Source organism: Protopterus annectens, chromosome 5.part0 (assembly GCF_019279795.1).
Source record: "Protopterus annectens isolate FY-2018-M chromosome 5.part0, PAN1.0, whole genome shotgun sequence".
NCBI lineage: Eukaryota > Metazoa > Chordata > Ceratodontiformes > Protopteridae > Protopterus > Protopterus annectens.
This window is the reverse complement of record NC_056735.1, coordinates 1,054,109,390-1,054,131,801: the sequence shown is the minus strand read 5'-3', so window position 1 is coordinate 1,054,131,801 and position 22,412 is coordinate 1,054,109,390. Positions and strand designations below refer to the sequence as shown.

The following is a 22,412-nucleotide window of genomic DNA, read 5'->3' as shown; positions in this document are numbered from 1 at the left end:
GTACAGTATCCCCATAGATGATCATACCTAAAAATTAAATATAGGGACCACCCCACTTGCATTGATGTTTATGAAGGGCTTTTCTCCATGAAAACATGTTGCTTTGTAAGGTTTAGGATTTTTGTATGATTCATTGAAAGCTACCATTAATGTAATAGATCTTGTTCAGTCATTCTAGACCTAAGAAAATCTATTTAATTAACAGGAAATCAAGTAAAAGTGATATAAAATTAACAAAAAGGTAAGAATGAAGTGCAGGTGCTATTAACATTTAGGAAGCAGTAGTCCTTTCATTTCTCATAATTGTGAACTGGAAATAAAAGTGTATCCTTTCATTACACTGCAGATGAGTAATGAAATGCATGTATTGAGCACTGACATACAGACACACATGCATACAGACACAGATGCACACATCCAAACATACACACTCTTACTTGTATACACACATACACATGCATGCATACAATACCCAGATTGATAGACTGTGTTACTGTATAATTAATGAGACTTATACAATTTTGTAAAAGGTTATTGTGCATACATTAGAAGCCAACATCTCTGCTTTGCAACCTTGCCTTGCGTACATTCTATAACTTAAGCATTCTAAAAGGTTTGCTTATAGTTTAATCAGTACAGATACAGCATCACTAATTCCACGCACTTTAAAAAAATAGTAAATGACCTTGTGTTGTAGTCATTTTAAGGAACATGATACTGTACAAGGTTGTCTAAATAATAAAAAAATATAATTGCTAAAACAATACTTGTCATTTTTACTCTCTGTACATATTTAAATACTTTGCACACAGTAATGGAATTCAGAAAAAAACTAACATTAATCACTAACTTTGTCGGGTGATTCTGGGCTTGAATCCATCTCGTCATAGGCTTCTCTGTTTGTAAAGCCACCAGCTAGAGTTGTACTAAGTCTTGGTTTGACAGGCGCAAGTTCTGATAATATGATATTGTCATTGTTAACAAGGGTTGTTTTATCCATATTTTCTTTACTGTGCTTTGCAACAACTGCATCCAAAATATCAAACTTTGGAGACAAAGATCCAGTTTCAAACATGTATTTTGCTGTGTAGGATACTAGAACATTTGTTATGAATGAGAGCACCATGGACATGGTCTTGAATGGAAATCTCTGAATATAAACATTATCATTTAAGTAACATCCTGGGTAGCAGATGATGGGCTGAAACTGAAGATAGGGTTCTCCTCCACTTAGTCTGAACAGAAGACCGGTTATATATCCTGCAATAGAGCCGTATGTATTAGTTCCTTTGATGAAAAGTACGCAGAGCAGCTGCGGGAAGATAATGACATAGACGAGGTCAGAACTTAAGTACCATAGTCCATAAACTGACTGAGTCAGTAATGCCATAGCCGTTGCACCAGCACCAAAGAGAAAAATGGTGATTCGCATCACCCAAACAATTTCTCTGTCTGAAGCCTGTGAGGTGAGATGTTAAAAAGGGCATAATATTAATGTGAAGTATTAGTACTTATACCAGTCATTTTGTTTAACATCAGTTTTGTTCACTGAAATGGTTTCAATTAACAATGACAGATATTACTGCATTAAGCAGAATAATTACATAGAGAGAAAAATAAAGAAGAGAAAAAAAATAAAACTTGAAACTTATGAAACTGTGCCAAAATCCTACACTGTGCATTCATATCCATCAATCATGCACCTGGACTGTTTCATTCTGTAGACTACTCATTACTCATTATTCATTATGAGGTTTTATTTTTTGAGTCAAATGTTTTTTTGATTTTTGACTACATTTAATGTGAATTTTGTATGTCAAACTCTGTATTCATCTGTTAGCAAAATGCATGCCTTATGTAAATAGGGAGCAATGTGAATATGAATGAAAAGAAATGAAGCAGAAAAAGAACAGTTAAATTTATACAACTGTTGTCAATGAAGATGGGAGAAAGTATTACACGAGATGGTCTATGGACAGAGACACAAATTGATATATAATACATTTCACAGAGAAAGAGGTAAAGACAAGAAGATGTGTTTTATTGGAGACTAAGGACCAGATTCGATAACATGATGGGTGTGAAGTAACCCTCTATGCCAGTTACTCCACACCCAACTATAAAAGATAGGGCTCTGTTTCTCCACATTTAGCAAAAGCTAATGGGTACTGCAAGAATCCTATTCCTCACCAGAAAAGTGGAACTGTGCTAACTGCATTGAATGATGCCAGTGTTGTTCATTGCTGAGGTTAGCTAATGTAGAAAGGTTGACTAGCTAATGATTTCCATTAAAATCAATTGGATGTATCTGCGAAAGGACAGCACTGAGTGTATGTGGGACTAAGTACTTTAGGCAGCTCAACATACAGGTAGAGCTACTGCAGGTGTGCAGAGTAGTGATGGGCAATGGGATCTGTGTGTCTACACAGTTATGTATGCAACGAGCTGTCCCATGAACTCATGTGGGGACAGCTCGAATTGTTACATTGTTATAAGTGGATTTAAATGCCCTGTGGGTTAGTGGCCCAGCATATCTGTTTTCCTGCATGGAGTGAATGTAGGTAGTCTGTCCTACAGATAGAGCTGTTGCACTGGATGACATCATGGCCTAATCCTACCAGGTCCCATATAAAAATGCAGCTGCTGCATTAGAGAATGCCAGCCAGTCTCATCAACTTCACCACTTGGGGAAGCTCAGAAATCACTCACAACAGGTAGTGGGATTTATAAGCATAGATTATTATAACGCATAACAGGACTCCATTTATTTCAATGCTTTGGTATTGTGAGCTACTGAATTCAACAACTTCCACTCCCTGTATGATGTCACCCCCAGAAGTGTGGTGGATTGTGCCATTTGGTGTAGTGAGAGCAGGGTGGCTTCTACCACAGCTCTCTCATTATGCTGGGTTTTTCAAATGTAACTATTTTTTCAATTCATAGAATTGCTACAAGGAACTTAAGTACAGAAATAGACCTTGCTGGCTGTTCTTGTGTGCATTTTCCGACATAACAACAAACATGCATAAATAATAGTGGTTGTGAGTCAACAGTTCTAGCTAGCACTTTCTTCATCTAATACTGAGTGATAGCATATAACATACAGTCTTTTAAATACATTATTTTGAGAGCTAACACACCAGCATGGACACTAATTGGTTAATTTTTATCAGCTAAGCCTATGTTGATAACAAATCTTTAAATTGTTACCATATAGCAACCTTAGCTTAGATGCATGGTATTCAGTCCAATTGTTCTAATACGGTTCACGGTTTACTCACTGTTGTTTATATGTGATTCTGTTTTACCCCGCAGTGTATCCTTATTATAAATGCTGGTTCAGATTTGTTAATGTAAAGTGCATTTTCTTCTCTCTGTGCTACCTATGCTGCTCTACAAGCCTCACTCCACTATTACTATTACTGTTGCTAACTCTTATCTCCCTGCTAAACTATAAAACTGTTTAATATACATCAAAGTTACTGTGCTGTTTACCAATATCTCTTTTTTCCTGCAGTCTTGTCCCAGCAACTCCCATAGAAATCTAACCATTATGGTTTCATTGTGCTCTACACACACTAAACTTGTAACGCCCCTCTTCAAGGAACTGATTCTAGCAGCGGTTGCAACATTACAACTTTTGCCATCAAGCAATATCCATCTAAAGTGTGTAGGGTACTAACAATATATTTTAATTTGTTTTATTTTATGTAACAGACTTAAGTAACTACTTGATGAGCTGAATTACACTGCCCCTGCTTGTACCTGCACCCTCGTTTCATATGTAGCTTGTGGACCCCCCCTCATTGAACAGACAGCTGACTTTGCCTCCATTTATACTTTTTATTTTATTACTGTTTATATTTCTTTTCTCCCCTCTTCCCCCCAATCCTTTAGTCTACAGCTTTGTCTGGTAAGGTCCATATATAATATTAAACTCTCCTTTTCATTGTATATTGACCTTTACAATAAAAACAATAATTTAGCTCTTTTAATTTCAACTAAGGTAGCCTGTAAGCTGCTGTCAGGATTTTATCTCAGGTACCTGTGTGATTCTTGCTGATTGTTTTCTATGCCTCCCCACCGCTATCATGGGTCAGCCAGCTCTGTTCCACCCTGTCAGTCTGCTCCCCTACCCTACCCCCTATTCTCACTCACCCTTACTACTCCTACATTTATTTTATCTTAACCACAACCACAGCCTCCATTTTACTGTATGAACAATCACATACCACCATACTATGCTCACTACTTTCCCCATTAATTCACTCCACCTTCAATTCCTATCCACCAATAAACCCCTCTACCTAACCTATTATTTCACATCTATCTCATTACCCCACCTCACCACTCCCCCACCACACTTCTATCAATCAAGCACCCCTCTAATTAATCTACACCCTTTTAGTTTATCTCTTCCACTCATCAGTTAAGCTTTAAATGACTTTTAGAAAAAAAAGTTAGCCCTCTAGTCCTTAAACTACAATACATTTCTCTACTGCCCCATTTCTCACAATGTTACTCTTCACAATACCCCTTCTAACACTACTCTTCTAGTCACTCATTTAACATCCTACCATAGTCAGTTAACTACAACCTACACCTCACCAAACAGTCCACTTCCCTTTATACCCCACAGTCCACTGATTAACTTTGACATAGCACCAAACCTATTTAATACAACCACACAGTAATCTTCCAATACAGGTATGCATATCATCCTACTATCCTCCCCCCCAGCTAACTCTAAAATATGTCAAACTGTCACTCAAATACAAACTTAGTGCAGATATCCATCTAAATCTGGGCACCAAACCACCCAACAGGACGCTAACAATCTGACACTCATACATACTTATATTTCTACAACTGTAACCCATAAGGAATCAAACCTACTTCTCCTCAATATGAGTCTTAGGAGCCTATCAAATGAAAACATGAAATTCATGCCTCTCTACTACTCTACTCCTCCCTGACATAGCAGTCCTAACTGAAACCTGTTTAAAACCTGGAATAAGTGACAATGAAAATTTACCCCCAGATTAAAAAATCCACAGACTAGATATACTAAACAAATACAATGGCAGTACAGCTATTATTTACAGAAATACACAAATAAGAACATGTAGGACTAAACCCACCAGAACTTAACAACAGTGAGATACTATTTAGCCGACTTGAAATAAAACCCAATGAACTAACTATTATAGCAATTTACAGCTCTCCTGGAAACAAATTCACTACAATTGAAGATTTACTCCACTGATCAGCCTTAGCATTCCCACAGAAATCCATAATAATAGGAGATTTTAACACTGACTAGTTAATCTGCACCTCAGACAACCCCTCTAACTTCATAAACCTACACGAATTCTCCCAACTAATAGAATGTCCAACCAGAATCGATAAAAACAGCAATAGAAAGTCAATTTTAAATTGGATCCAAACTAATAAAACCCCTCAAACCTATAAATTAGGCTGCCTCCCCAACAGCATTAGAAACCATCTCCCGACCTACCTGCTCAGACAATGACTGCACCCACCAAAAATATTATACAGAGACAAATCTGCAACAAAAAATAATTTTTCTCCTCAGACTTTTACATTCATCTTCCAACAATGTGACTGGACCTGACAAAGATCATTACCCCTAGATTATTCCATAGATTACTTCAATAACACATTCCTAGACATATTAACTAGCTAGCACCAACTAGAACAGTCAGGGTAAAATCTACTTATGCACCCTGGTTTACAAAAGACACAAAAAAGCTACTCAAACTTAGAGATAAAGCCTAGTCACAATATCAAGTCAACAAAAACAGCCCTAAATTACTACTGCCAACTAAGAAATAAAGTCAAAAACCAGATCAAGATTGATAAACAAACATGCTATAATGTCACCCAACTGAAACACTGTAACAATCCACAAAAAATGTGGACTGCCATAAAACAACTTCTATAATCAGGACAATCCTCAACCCCAGCCCCTTCAACTACAAACACTACAGACAGTATAGCAACTCAATTTAATACATACTTGACCAACTCCATACTATCACTAACCAGAAATAACAATAGTGCCCCTTTATCCATACTATTAGAAACGACTACTGCTACTACTACTACCTTCTCCTTCAAACCTATTCCAATGAATATCATAAAAAATGCTTAAACTGAAATGCTCATTGCCCTCTGCTGACAAATTAACTACAGAATACCTGAAGCTGCCTGCAGATGTTATCGCCTAGTTGGTCTCTATATTGATTAATTGCTCTATCATAGAACAATATGTTCCTAAAATTTGGAAAATATTCCACATCATCCCATTACATAAAGGTGGTACCACTACAGAGCTCTCAGACTACAGACCAATAGCTATTCTATCTCCACTATCCAAAGTTCTAGAATGATGTATTCACACCCAGCTCATGAATTACCTACTATGCAACAATCTACTAGCTAATACCCAACAAGGCTTCCAACCCAATCATAGCATGACTACTGCCCTTCTGAGTTTCACTAACACAATCAACTACTTCAAAAATAAAGGCCACCTAGTTTGTTCTGTCTTCCTAGACATGTCCAAAGCATCCGATACAGTCTCCCATCAAAAACTCCTCATTGAACTGTTATCCCTAAACCTCAGCCATTCAGTCATCGCATGGTTTCATAACTAGCTATCCGATCATTTACAAGCTATTAAATGGCAAAATGATCTCTCCTCTCTTCTTCCTGTCACCATGGGAGTTCCACAGAGCTCTATACTGGGGCCTCTCCTCTTCAGCATCTTTACTAATAAATTCCACACTGCAATCCAACTCGCCTCCATTGTACAGTATGCAGAAGACTCAGCTCTCATCTGTGCTGCACCCACCCACCCTCAGCTCCAAGAAATAACACAACAATCATTCTCTGGAGTAGAATCTTGGCTATCCAACTCACAAGTAATCATTAATCCTAAAAAACTAAATTAATGTTCTTCTCAAATAGTAGATCCCCAGATAGCATATCCTCCTTTCTTATCTATTCATCCAATAACACCAAGATAGACACTGTACCTCATGCAAAGCTACTCGGCATAACAATAGATAATAGCATGATATTGAACAAACACTTATCTCTAATCATTAAAAATGTACACAAAAAATTGAGTTATTTGTACAGAATCAAATCATACCTAACCAAATCCACTAGACAATCCATTGCCAAAACCCACCTATTCCCTGCCCTACTGAATGCCTCTCCTATCATCACTAAACTGAAAAAACAGAACTAACAAAACTAACAACCTGCTACAATGAAATAACCAGATTTTCCACTAATTCCCCATACTGGTCCTACCACTGTGTTGTACTATGGCACTCATCTGGTTAGAATTGCCTAAGCACTTAACCTACACCCAACTCACAACTGCCCACACCATGATGTACCAATCTGATAAATGTCCCTCTCTTCATAATCTACTACAACCTTACTCAAAGAAAAGGTTACTTAAATCTTCTAACACATTTTGCTGCAAGTAACTAAACCAAATAAGAGTTCAGGAGACTCTCTGGACTCCAAACATGTCTTGAGAACTTGGAACTATATCCCTCAACATATCTTAACTGTAACTAACACCTCTCAATTCAAAAAACTTCTAATGTCTCACTTAGCTGACGTTTGGATTTTTCATGCTCTTCTCCAGGTTAACAACATTTCCTATTAGTTACATACACTGTAGCCTTCATTGCAGAGCTTTAGTCCCTCCATATAAACTTCTTTTCTTACTTATCTCGAACTATCCTATTTAACTGGCCTCTTTCCTCTCCCTACAACCCATAGTATCTAAAATATTTGCATCTGTATATTTCTTAATCACTTCTAGCCATAACTCACCTTACCATATTCCACTACATTAAATCATACACTCTCCTAACCTAGCTTTGTTAGCTCTTTTCTTCCTAGCCTTATCCAACACCTATCTGCTGGCTCTTTGCTTCCTTCTCTATGCATGTTCCATACATATCTCTGAAAACTAAACTAACCATATGTACTATGCCTACACTCTGTTAGATACACTAAAAGATTAATATCTTCTACCTAGTATATGCAAATTAAACATGTGACATGCGATCAAATTTGGATCATCCACTGAGTACATTTTATTATGTATAATTAACCTGCTATGTATATAATGTTTGTTTTGAAATTAGTAATTGCTTTACTATTGTCTAATGTAATATTACTTTGTCTTTGGAGCTTTTCTCCCCAGGCCTCCACTGAAAAGGGGTGTCTGCTCAGTCGGACCTTCCCGTTAAACAAATGTCAAATAAATAAATAACCCTTAATGGAAGAAGAAAGTAAATGTTTTACATTATGAAGTTATGTTAAAATGTTATAAAATGGAAAGAAAAGAGTGAACAAAAGTATTATGAGGTATACAAAATAGCAATATTTTAAGAAATGGAAAAATGTGCATTAATAAAATGGTTGTGCTGATTATGTGGAACACAATATTATAAAAAGTACTGTTGTTGCCGAATGTTTTCTCATAATCAAGATTTTATAACACATTAATTAGTACAACAAACTGAGACAGTTAAATGGTAGTTTTAATCACAAGTATTATTAAGAAGTTTTATATTACTGTTTCAGATTTTGTAGCCATCTATTATCAGAAAAAGCTCCAATTTTAATGTTCACTTAAAGAGAGCAAGTTATTTGGAGGATGGCTGAGGGGTATCAGAGGATCATCAGGTTTTCTTCACAAATACTGCAATACATAGACGTAATGTCTGCTTTGACATCTGCACAGTAGGACAGCTACTACAAATAGGTCACGTGACAAACTCCCACGGTTACTGCCACTACAGGTGGATGATAACACACCTTAACAGTCTGTGTGGCAATTTAAGAAATAGCAACAGCTGTTAATGATAATCAGTTTCCATGGTCCTGAGAATTTGATAGGAATTAAAGGCAATTAAACCTCTTATAGTCAGCCATCAGCCAAGACAGCTGTTATGAAAATATACAGATGAAAGTAGTATACCACGGGCATAGTCAAGATTTTTGGAATAGTATGACAGCTTCCAGAATGCAACTCCCTCTAGAAAGTTAAACATAGGTAAGTACAAGGCTGACTTCTTTTGCAGGCCATTTTAAGCCTAGCCAATTTCCCCTCAAAGTTAAAAATCAAACTCTGCATCTTGTGTCTGTAAGATAAACACCTTAACCATTATGCCAATACCCAACCCCCCCCCCAAAAAAAAAAAAAGTAAGAAAGAAAAGCCAACCAGGCATTCTAAGAAAAATACTTGGCAAAATATATAATCATAAACTATAAGAAATATGCCTTTACATCATTTTAAATGGATGCTGTAGTATATATAGCAAACCCACTCAGATCATGAGTATGGTTAATCGCAAAAAGAAATGAATTCGTTTTCCATGGAATCATCTGCTAATTACCAATATAACTAATAAACAGACACTTCAATACCACAGTAGTCTTGGTCATAACTCCTTGCTAATACATACAATACTTCTTCTAGATGGGCTATATTATATTTTAAAGAAACTTTTCTGTATAAATTTTCATAGACTCATAGATGTCCCAATAATTTAATAACAACCACTTATGAATTACAACCCCCAGCTCATTCTCAACTTTCCTCATTCAAAAAAAGAAAATAAAAATCGTTATGCTTTTTGCTAAGATTTGATAGAATGTAAATACAATTTAGGTTCTGTATTTTTATTTATAATGTTGCTGTAGATGACTAGGACATATCTTTTAAGAGATATGTGCCACTAACCCTCTAAGAAACATCCCTACTGCATCAGAAATATATCATCTAGCTACCTGCCTATTAAACATGATACACTCAAGCCTATAATGCCCTTATACTTCCAGTTCACACCTATGCCTCTTTATGATGTCCAGAACATTTGTGGTCTGGCTTCTTTAACCAAGTGACGTACCAGCTAATATGGTATTAGAGTAAGGAGCTACTAATAATATGAAGTCAAGATTGTTACTCTTTGGTGTCATGCACTGGTAAAATCAGTATTTGTTTGACATGTATTATTTATATTTTCATATTTATGTTCATATTTTCATAATTGAGAAATATGCACGTTATTGAGATGTACAGCATGAAACAAATGTGGGAGAGGGGACAATTCACTGTCAGTGCTGGTTTATATCACACTGTACTGGAAATATTGCTAGTTATTTTTTATTAACTATGAAAAGAAGCAATATGTCCATATATACTTAATAGTTTATAAACCAAGTAACTTTATAAACTGCTGTAAAGATTAGTTGAAACCTTAGATGTCGAAAAAAACTTTCTTTTAATATTTACAATGTAAGTTTCACATCTTGAGAGATATCCAGTATTATTTATTTTGCTAATTATACAATTATGCGTATATTTTCATATTTCTGAAATATCTCAATATATGTGCAATTAAACAGGAATTTCTTGTTTTCATATGAAAGCTTATATCTGGTGGATAAGGCAGCACAGTTTTCAAATATGAAAATTTGTGAAAGTTCAGAAAAATATAATTTGCGGTTTGTGTACATTATAATATATTACAGTATTTATGGAAAAACTATAAAAGTACTACTGTCAGAGTAAATAATATTTCTTACTGATAGCATTGCTATCTCTACAGTTTTAATGGCATTTATTGTTCACAAAGTATTTACATTTGTTTATCTTATGCTTTTTAAGTTTATTTGTCATAAAATGCTCTGGAATGCAAGATGTCTGTATAGGCTGTTAGTGGTATGACATTCCACACCCCATAGGTATTAATGAGTTATAATGGACAGATACTGAATGATGCTTATGACTGTAATAAATCTACTAAATACCTGAATACTAAACTTCAAAACTGGAGTGAACAGGTACAAAATAAGTGATCTGTATCTTTTTCTCCTAAATAAATAGACAGATATATATATATATATATATATATATATATATATATATATATATATAGATAGACAGATATATATATATATATATATAGATAGACAGATATATATATATATATATATATATATATATATATATATATATATATATATATATATATGGGTCTACTTTTGGTCAAATTACATTTGGTTGAAAATGATTTCAGGCAGTTCACTTCACCGAAAATGCATTTCACTGAAAACCCATTTGGTCGAATTCCATTTGGTCATAAATGGAATATAGCCACTGCCCCACTGCAGTGTGACCCTGGAGTGAGAATATAAAGTAAGGGGGGGCACAGTCCACCACATTGGGAGGGTGTGGGGGCCATAGCCCCCCACATAATTGCAGTGTATGCACTATTATATACATGTGCATCCATTAAAAATACATTGAAACATATAAGGTCAGTAAAAACTAGTTGCAAAATGTGGAGGGCTACTCCCCAACACCCCCCAATCTGAGGGCTGTGCCTCCCATGCCCCCCCAACTTTATATTCTCACTCCAGGGTCGCACTGCAGTGGGGCAGGGGCTACATTCCATTTTCGACCAAATGAGCTTTCAATCAAATGAGCTTTCAGTGAAGTGGGCTGCCTGACATAATTTTTGAGCAAATGTAATTTGACCAAAAGCAGTAGATCTATATATATATATATATATATATATATATATATATATATATATATATGGATCTAGGACATTTCACCGAATGCACATTTAATCAAAACTCATATCACTGAACGCAAATCACCGAAAGCACAATTCACCAAAAACACAATTCACCGAAACACATTTCACCAAAAAGGGTATATGGCCTTGTCCCCACTGTAGTGCGACCCTGGAGTTGGTATATATAGTAGGGGGTATGGGGGGCACCACCCCCCACATTGGGGGCGTGGGGGGGCAGAGCCCTCCCCACATATTTCAAGTATATATCATGTTTGGATAAGAGTAATAGATTGCAATTGCAAGTATGTATGTCTATCGTGTAACACATTTAAAATATGTGGAGGGATACGCCCCCACACCCCCCATTGTGGGGGGCAGTGCCCCCCACCCCCTACTATATATATCAACTCCAGGGTCGCACTACAGTGGGGACAAGGCCATATACCATTTTTGTTGAAATTTGTTTCGATGAATTGCGTTTTCGGTGAACTGAGATTACGGTAAAAAGAGCACAATAATTTAACTTTCGGTGAAATGTGCATTCGGTGAAATGTCCTAGATCCATATATATATATATATATATATATATATATATATATATATATATATATATATATATATATATATATATATATATATATATATATATATATAAATATATATATTGGTACAATCATTTTATGAAGTGTGGTAAGAGTGCTTGCTGTCATGTACTCCACCTATTCTAGGGTGTTTTAATATTTTACCATAGCATAACCAAGAAACCAAGCACACATTTAAACTATTCTTTATTAAAAAATCTGACTTAAATCGTCCATGAATTTGTGAGAAAGTGGTACAATTGTATTATTTTATAACAGCACATAAAGTATTACAATTACCAAAAAGGAAATTGTTGAAGTTAAGCTAAAATAATACATTGATTGGGAGGCCTTCATTAACAATTAGCACACACAGCATTATGTGACACAGCCTGATTAGTGGTGATGCAAAGGAAGGGGACACTTAAGAGACATAAGTGGAGTGAATGTGCTATAGAAGAAATAGCATGATAGAGTATTGTAAGGTAATGACCACAAAACTCAATGCAAATGAGTGGAAATATGCTAATGAGAACCACTGCATATGCAAATGATGAAAACAAACATGGTAAAGTGATTCAGAAAAGTATAAGTTTAGGATGGAGAACCACAGTAATCAGCTGTTCTGATGACCAGGATTTGCTGGTGCATAACATTTTTACTCCCATTATGCTAGCAGCAGCATCAGTACAACTTGGACAGCTTAAGTCAAAGGCCATTTTCAAAGTCAGTGTCCAGAGTTCTGCATGTTGTCACCCTCCACATCACAGGTAGTTCCATCAGTGCCTAACATACACCACCTTGTGACCAGGACATTGCCATCCTCACATAGAATTACACAGGATGCATGGAATGCCTGTCTGAGGGGATAAGAAGGCTTCTGTTTCATTAACCATCCTTGCTATGGGAGGCTTTCAGCACCCAACAGGAGATAGATTGGGAGTTTTGTAGGTGTCATCCTCATGAATATTACACCTCTCCCTTAACGTGATGTTACAAGTAGACAAGTATATTCAATTTTGTATATATAGCAGAGCACAGAGACACCACTATATAAATGTTTTTCAACAGAGTACATTTTCCTGAGTTTACGGGACATTTGACTGCACCTACACTTTTATTAAGGTCTCCAATTGCTCCATATGACACCCTCTATATTAACCAGCATGGCTTCTACCCATTAACTGTCAAGTGGTGTGTGTAAGGCATAGGGTATTATTTACAGTGCAACTCTGTGCTGCTCAAGCAGTTTCCATGTTTTTCACATTGGGCACATATGCAAACAGCAGCAATGGTTCGTGCAGGGTGAGTTCTACATGGTTATCTAGTAACCTGGTGCACACAGTGCAGGCCATAAATTCTTGTGCATGATATTCCCATGGTAGTTAGCTGCAGGCTGCTCATAATGGTGCCCACTTGTGTGTGTGTGTGTGTGTGTGTGTGTGTGTGTGTGTGTGTGTGTGTGTGTGTGTGTGTGTGTGTGTGTGTGTGTGTGTGTGTGTGTGTGTGTGTGTTACATGTGATGCTGGATATGCCTTGTAACTGTGGATAATGCCGGCTATCCACATCCCCAGACTATGGTGGTATGGAGAACAGCATTGCACTGTCATGGGCATGGAATACCACTGAAGGTTGGATCAACATTCTGAAGGCTCCTTTCTGCTGCTTGGACATATCTGATGCTATACTGCAGTATGTACCAGGGACCTGCAGTAACATGTTTGTGGTGTGTGCTATCCCACACAACATGACACTATGAAAGCAACAACATTGTACTTCTGCACAAAAGGCAGTAATGGAGAAGGAGTTAAGTGAGGGGTCCACATGCAGCAGAAGTGGGTATAATATCCTGCAGCACTGGCATGATGTCTGGTCCACAGCTATGGACCATGACAGGCATAACATGGAGTAAAAGTGATGCATGCATTCACACACCCAGGCTATATGCTGCAGTGAACTGACTTCTCATGCATCAGACATTTCCGTACTCACAATTGCCAGAGGGGTAGACAGGGCACAGCCATTACCATCTCCACAGGTGGGATGGGGCACAGTGACAGGGGAGAACAATGCTGATGTATGGGAGAGGGTTATGGGAGTAAGACAGAGCAGCCAGATATGCAGCTATGAGTCTGGATGAGTTAGACGTCACATCCACCAGGGTAGGGAAGGAGCTTCCATACTGTGAATGTTGGCTGGGTGTAGCATGCATATCTGCAGATCATGAACTGGAGGCATCATGTTTGATAGAGGGCATAACACTGTGGGAGCATGTGTGAGAATACCACTATGGCCTTCCAAGTGGAAAAATGGAGAAGTAGTTAGGCTGAACTGCCATTGGTAAACATGGCACTCTTTAGGCCAACAGATAATATGGATGGCATGGAACTTTGAGACTCAGAGTGGCTTGAATGGTGGGGTACCTCCGCAGTGTTGCCCAATGAGCACTGACCATGACTATTGAGGTGTCCATATCCAGGGGGGTTGAACAGCTTTAGAGAGGTGACAGTGATGCATTCTCTGCAACAGTGTGTGGCATCTATGTATGCCCAGCTTGTGATGAAGTACCAGCTATACAGCCTCTTTCACAGCAACAGTGGGTGTTTAGCAGTATCTTAATGGAGGCAGCAGTAGATATCAACATAGCCACCACTGGCTGCAGCAAGTATTCATTCTCTAAGCCTCTGTATCACTTCCTCCTGCATGCATTGAAGAATGTCATACCACTGCTGCAACAGCTGCAGTTCCTTGCATAGATCAGGCAGTAGTACCCTTAGAGACTCCAACACTGTGTGTTTACTGGCTGTCTGTGCTTAGATCACTCACCTGCACGTCTGTTGATTGATGCCAAGGGTGAACAGTGAGCGTGTGTAGTCATGTGAACATCCCCCATGCACACCAGGGAGCATGTGCAGACACATGCACGCTCCCAGTACTGAAGTCAATGCTGTTTGCTTGTTATCATCAGTCATCTCTGCTTATCCCATTGGAATCACTCTTGCAGCAGAAGATTCCACTTATCCTTTCTTCCACAGGAAGGTGAACAGTTATTAAGCATATTAATCCTCCAGAATTCCAGCCACATTTCCAGTTAGGGTTAGCAGAATTGCAGAAAGAAACCTTATATCTGTGATAGTAGTCTACTTGCATTACTTGTAAATCTGAATCAAAACATGTTTCTGAGCAACAGCAGTTTTGATTATAATGCAAACTATTCCTTAAATAGAGCAAATGTGTGTATGTATGTGTGTGTGTGTGTGTGTGTGTGTGTGTGTGTGTGTGTGTGTGTGTGTGTGTGTGTGTGTGTGTGTGTGTGTGTGTGTGTGATTTTTTTTGTCCAAGTACGAGTAGATATTTACGGGTCTGCTGTGTGATGTATGAAATACCACTTACTGTAAATTTAGGAAATTAGTTTCTTGAGTGCTGAAGGCATAGAGGACAAGAAATTTCATGTATATATACAACCCAGAACCAATACATTACAGCTCTCAACATATTTAACATATCTACCTTTGTGAGTTTTTAAATTAAATGTGTTCAAATTATTTTTATTACATAAGTTAACCTCCTGTGATGCTACTGAATAAACTTTAGGTGGTCTGCATTGGTTTAATGAATGGTATACCTCTGTAGTGCTTTTCTAGTTCAATGTTGAGGGATTTTTTATCAGTTTTGTTTTAAAAGCATTGGCACAAAGAGGTGAAATTATAACTTTGATTGAACTGACATATGTTTTAGGGGAGCATTACCAGTCCTCAAGTCCCAAGCACTAAACAAAGAGTACCTCAAAGACAGGGACTTGAGCTCCTTGTAGTTAGGCTAGGCTGCTGATTTTGCTCAAACCTAAGTATGAGTCCAGGTAAACGGCTGTTGGGATACAGCAGGTGGGAATTTTTAGGTTTAGAGAGTGAGAAGGGGGATTAGGTTTAGGGAACAGGAGGGGAGTTTAGGTTTAGGGAGTAGGAAAGGGACCTTTAGATCTAGAAATAGGTTTCAGAGTTTTAGACTTGGGGGGCAATCAGGGAATTTACGTTTAGGGAAGGGGGTTGGAGTTTAAGTTTAGAGAATGACCTGAGACTTTATGACTAGAGAGGAGGGGTGGAGATTTAGAGTAAGGGAGCGATGACTCACCCTGGGGACTGTGTAGGAGTTTTAGGGTTAGACTTTAGGTTTGGGTATGGCTATACAGCTGTGTAGGGTTGGATGTTGGGAAGGCAATTTAAAAGAGGAAGATCAGTCTACTGGCATTTCAAATACTTGCTTTTATAAGCAAATGGCGTTGAGCAGGTGTGTCATAAACTGCTAGCATGTGAGCCTGTAGTAAGCTCACGTTATAGACTACACGTCATGTCGATATTCCTTTATTTTCTGTCAATAAACCAGCATGGCATTTCTTGTCTTTTATCTCCTTTCATTTCTTCAAAGTACTTAAGAATTGTATTGATGGTTTATTCAGCAAAAAAGGATGCTTTTTACTTTGTCTGATCTTAATTTGTTACAACTGTGTTTGTTTTACTGGAGATTGATTATCTCAACTATATCCATATTAGAAATAATAACTTTTATTTTTAGGGTGTTTTGGAGGATTAGTACTGATTTTGTAGGCTGTGTGTCTTAGGAATAAACACCATGTGATGTTTTCATTTATTTATTTATGTATTTATTTGTTTGTTTGTTTATTTTGGCGTGAGTGAGAAATAAGAATAATGTTTTACTTTTTTTTTTATTTATTTTTAATTCAGTTTACTATTTTCATTTAAACAGAGTATATTTGTGCTTGGGAGATTGCATAAGGTGGAGTAGGCTGCGATGAGGCTGTGTGTGTCTGTGTTCTACATGTGTAGTGTGTGAACTAGTGTTTAGTGAGTAGTGTAAATGTTGCAGGTTTAGTAGAATTTCAGTCATTATCCTACTAGTGGACAAAGATTGAACTCTCAAACTGCAGTTGCCCGACGTTCATCCTACCGATGATCAGAACTTCTCCAAATGAAATACAGTAACTGTTGGTGAGTTCTGCAGTTGTTTTGACAAATGCAGTTTGGGGATTCTGATCCTTGGTACGTTCATTTTCATCCACTCATACTGGAACTGATTTTAGTAGCTCTGATGATGCGACAAGTGTGGAGATAAGTTGTGATGATGCACTAAGAGAGGTGATATACTTTATTTGTAGTCAACGTTTATTTAATAAGGCATGTTTTTAAAGACTGCCATCTCTATACATACAGTAAAAGATAAGAAAACAAATCATAACATTCCCATTATTATTGTCATGTAGTATACATGAGTGTTGGTAAACTTTTAAAGATTTGCAAATTAACAAAACATATTGAATACAAGCATTTAGCATTTCCTCTATCTATGATCTTTTGTTAGGACAAATAAATATATATGGCCAAACAAGTTTTCTACCAATAATAGCAGAGTGTCTTCTTCTTTAGTTGAAAATATGTGACTCATCCCTTGGATTCAGGAAGGCATCCCTTGCTACAGAAGCCTTTATTTCAAAGTTTCCACTGCATGGTAAGTCTAAGGGATTCACAACTGCCCTCCTGCTATGGCGTTACACTGGCACTGGTTGTTGCAATTTAGGGCTGGTGCCAATATTAAGTTAATTAGCTGTGTGCTTTAGCCCAGAAATGGCGCCAGCTGTAGAATAACATGGTAGAGCAATTCAGACAATCACTCTTTTAAGTTATTTTTCTCACAAGAAGGAAAAAGAGCAACACAGTCTTTTGACAACATTTATAAGTTCATTTCTATGGATTGGTCATTATTTTTACCTCATGACTTGTACCTTAATACCTCAATTACAGGTAGGTATAGCTTACCCTTGTGTGTATGTGGATGTGTGCTCATGTCTGCAATAGCCTGTATGCATGTATGTGTGTGTGTGTGTGTGTGTGTGTGTGTGTGTGTGTGTGTGTGTGTGTGTGTGTGTGTGTGTGTGTGTGTGTGTGTGTGTGTGTGTGTGTGTGTGTGTGTGTGTGTGTGTGTGTGTGTGTCTGAGTGTGCATTTGTGAGGCACTTGTGCAGCTGCTATGAGTGGGGCTGGTATGGTTCATTATTTAATTCAGAGAGCTGAGAATTAGCTGTGCTGCTTTATCTTGTACCTGAATTAGAGGTTATTGCTGTTGCTCTTATTCTCTGACCTACATTAGCAAATGAGTGCTGACCTTTCTGAATCCTCGGGCTTGATTGATTTTTTTTTTTTTTTTTAATTTTTGTTCAATTGCAGAAAAAAAAATTAGAAGCTGTATGTATAACATACATTACTCATTTTGGAAATAATTGAATTTTGAAGACTTTCTGTTCTTGCAGTACCTGCAGTACCCTAAGTCACATCTGAATGTTTTGATTATTAGTTTAGTTTTATATATGGAAATATTTAAATTAGGTCTTAAAACCATTAATACTGCTAATATGTAGCTAAATGATTAATATCTGCATAGCTATGCAGTTTAGTCAATCAATTAATTTTTTTAAAACATTTAATTGCAACCAATGAACAAATCTACAGTCCATCACAGAAAATAATGCTAAATACATTAAATACTGAAGCATAAACAAATTTTTGATATGTAACTGACAAAGTATAGATAAACATTTTATTTGTATTCTGAATCAGGTATATGTTTGTAGTTACTCGTCTTTTATTAGGATAGATACATAACTGCATCTACATATACTCTTATACTTTCCTAGGCATACACGCATTCATATACATACATTTTACATTTTTTTATAACAATGACACACTTTGAATTTAGTTTGGTTAATACAGGATGTGCTGATATTTATTAACTCAGTGATTGGCATGCCTAAATAAATGTTGCACTGTTAAAAAAGCACTGTGATGTACATATATACTGACAAGGATTTGTGAACCAGTGGTGATCAACTTAAAAGCACTATGATGTACATTATACTGTCAAGGTTTTGTGAACCACTGGTGATCAACTTAAAAGTACTATGATGTACGCGTATACTGACAAGGATTTGTGAACCGCTGGTGATCAACTTAAAAGCACTATGTTGTACATATACACTGCCAAGGAATTGTGAACTGCTGGTGATCAACTTAAAAGCAATATGATGTACATGTATACTGCCAAGGATTTGTGAACCGCTGGTGATCAACTTAAAAGCACTACGATGTACATATATACTGCCAAGGATTTGTGAAGCATTGGTGATCAACTTAAAAGCACTATGATGTACACATATACTGCTAAGGATTTGTGAACTGCTGGTGATCAACTTAAAAGCACTATGATGTATGTGTATATTTCCAAGGATTTGTGAACTGCTGGTGATCACATTGTATGTAAAAAACACTACAGAGAATGCAGGCAGAAGCTCCACCTAATATGTGCTATCACATGGTTAGGTATCCCATTCACCTTTTCATTTGCAAATTGGGCGCTATTGTAGATCTCCCTTTACACAAACATTTTACAAGAGGGTTTAGCACAGACAAATGACTGGTGTCAAAGTCACAGATTAAAACTCAATGCCAAGAAATATATTATAGTACCTTTTGGGAAAACTGCCATCCAGGTTAATTACTCCATGAATAAGACACCCCAAAGACCTGATCTAGTAGTTAGGGATCTGAGAACATAGGTAGACATTAATCTGGGATTTGAACAACATGTGCCCAAGGTATTAAGAAAATCATGCTTTGTCACCCAGTTTATAAGTAAAGGTGGCCTCCATGTCCAAGGAAGTCAGAGTTTCACTTTATATAACCCTTATCTGACCCATCATTGAGAATAACACCCCTTTGTCATGTACCTCACCATACATATGCGACAGTTGGAATGCCCACAAAGATTCTTTATCAAGAGAATCCAGGATATAAATGCATTGTCCTATCCTGATTGCCTTATAGCTCTATCTCTGTACTTTGTCTCCTACAGGTTACTGAGAGGCGATCTATCCCTGGGATACAAGGCATCTTTGGATTTAGCTCTAATAGAACTTTTGCACATCCACAAAATGAGCAGCATCAGAACCACTAGATCCAAGGATTTGCTTGTGACATAAATAGGATGTGTTGGCGAGACAGATAGATGTCTCAAAAGATCCCCATGATCTGGAACAGGCATCCCATCTATGTGAAGCAGAGTCCATCCCTAACCATATTTAAGAATAACCTTTACCAATGATTGGGACATTGAAAACTCCCCCCGGGTCTGGTCCCCATATTTCTAATAGACAGAGGCAGAAGCAATGCCCAAACTAACATACCTGCCCCACATAACCTCTAGAATATTCATGCTACACAGGAGCACAATTAGGTTGGGTTGCATGGCTAGGCTTATAAAGGCACAAGTGGCCATTAGCCTAGTATATACCTTTTTATGGGATAAGTGGTTAGCTGGTAGGAGAATATGCAAGACAAGTCACTTGGTATCATTAGGTTTTAATAAAAGACTTGGATTTAACAGTATTTTACTTCCACTAAGGAGATCAGCACCATTTTTTTACATTTATTAATCTATTTTGACCATAATATATTGGTTTGCTCACTATAATTGTGTTTTTTTTCCGTATTACATTAAACTTGCTATATATACTGGGTTTTAACTATGGAGTCTTAATAATAAATTTTGAAATGCATTAAATGAATAATCCCTTGATGTCACAATAGGGTCATTAATACACATTTTTACTGGGACACTGAAGAATGGCTGTTTCATCATGAATCATGAAAGATCTTGCTTATTGAAGTGTGCTACTTCATGGGATATGATGGATGAGTGGTCAGAGAAGCAAAAAATAACAAAAAAGTATTCAAAATGCCTGTTAGTTTTGTCATAATAAATTAGCCTGGAGGGGGAAGATTGATTATTCACTGATAAATTAGAAAAGTATTCCTCACAATTATATTATTGTTATTACTACAAAACCCAGCCCAGGGCTTAGGAACACAGTGCATTAGAAGAAGTGGTCCCCTTTATAAGTTAATGAAGGGTAAGGTATTTTAAAAATTTTAGTATGCTCAGGAGCATATGCTCAATCTCTTAGCACAAGAAATCTGGTCAGAGCAAAGCATAATGGTGGGGGGGGAGCAAAGGCCCAAAATCAGGAACAGATTTTAATTATTGCTCTTAGAAACTTAGAAAGCTGTTAGAGTAACAGGTTCTACATTTGCATCCATCTTCTGAAGCATATGATATAAAAAACTCAAATGTCTGTCATTATTCAACGACTTCAACCCTCAGTAATTTGCCAGTAAACCATATATTTTATAATGAACACCCCAAAAATATGAGGCAAAATCTGGACATTCCACAAAAATCTGGACAGTTGACTGGCATGATTAGGAGGAAATAACTACAAAAATCAAAACTTTGATGCTACTTACTATTTCTAACTGAATTTCTTACCTTTTTATATTAGCGGCATATTGTGAGTCACGTAATAAAATTGCTGACTTATTCAAAGTACAGTGAATTAATCGAGCAAAAGTACTGAAGGTTTGAGAAATATTAAATGTCTAAAGACTAATTTTCAATTTCATGAACCAATTTTGAATTTTGATGCTAATGTTTTGCATGTGTTAATCTTAAGTGTGGCTTGTTGAAGATAATGAAATGTGCACTGTTTATTTTCACCTTTTCCCTGGGTCAAATCTGAAAAGTCTTTGGACCTATCTACCTCCTCAGTTAACAAACAAATGAATAAATGGAGATTTGCTGAGTAAATAAAGAAACAAGCAAACAAATGAATAAATAAATTAATTAAGATGAACTGTGTTCCATGCTGCATAAAAATGCCTAATTGATTTCCTGTAGAAAAAGCTGGCTCAGAACCAGCTGAGGAAGAAAAGCTTGGTTAGTAAGATGATTTTGTGCTTTGCGTAGGATAGCATGCACTACAAACAAATAATCTGTTTTGCTAACAGAAAGGTGTGTACACTTACCTTTTGTCTAAAGGAAAGCTGATAGATATTGCGAGCAAACATTGAGCTTGCTGAGAGAATTGATGAATCAGCAGATGACATTACAGCTGCTGACACTGCTCCAAGGCCAAAAAATGAGATATACGGTGGGCAGAGGTGCTCCATTACAATTGGTAAAATCATCTCTGATTCATTTCTATTCACCGGCTCTGGTAAACCATATGTGGTCTGATTCCAATCTGTTTAGGTGACAGTTATGAATACATTATCATTTT

The 22,412-nt window shown here is 36.9% G+C and overlaps 1 protein-coding gene across 2 annotated transcripts in view; it reads right to left on the bottom strand.

Moving 5' to 3' along the window:
* The window catches only part of SLC5A7 (solute carrier family 5 member 7), a 57,710-nt gene that overhangs the window by 416 nt on the left and 34,882 nt on the right, over positions 1–22,412 (bottom strand). For both annotated transcript variants that reach the window (XM_044070945.1, XM_044070944.1), the window contains exons 8-9: positions 22,159–22,376; positions 1–1,459 (exon numbers count right to left, since the gene is read on the bottom strand). The exon at positions 1–1,459 is cut by the window's left edge and continues 416 nt beyond it. In XM_044070945.1, the coding sequence (XP_043926880.1) occupies positions 839–1,459; positions 22,159–22,376 (839 nt within the window). In that variant the 3' untranslated portion in view covers positions 1–838. The remainder of the gene's footprint in view (positions 1,460–22,158; positions 22,377–22,412) is intronic.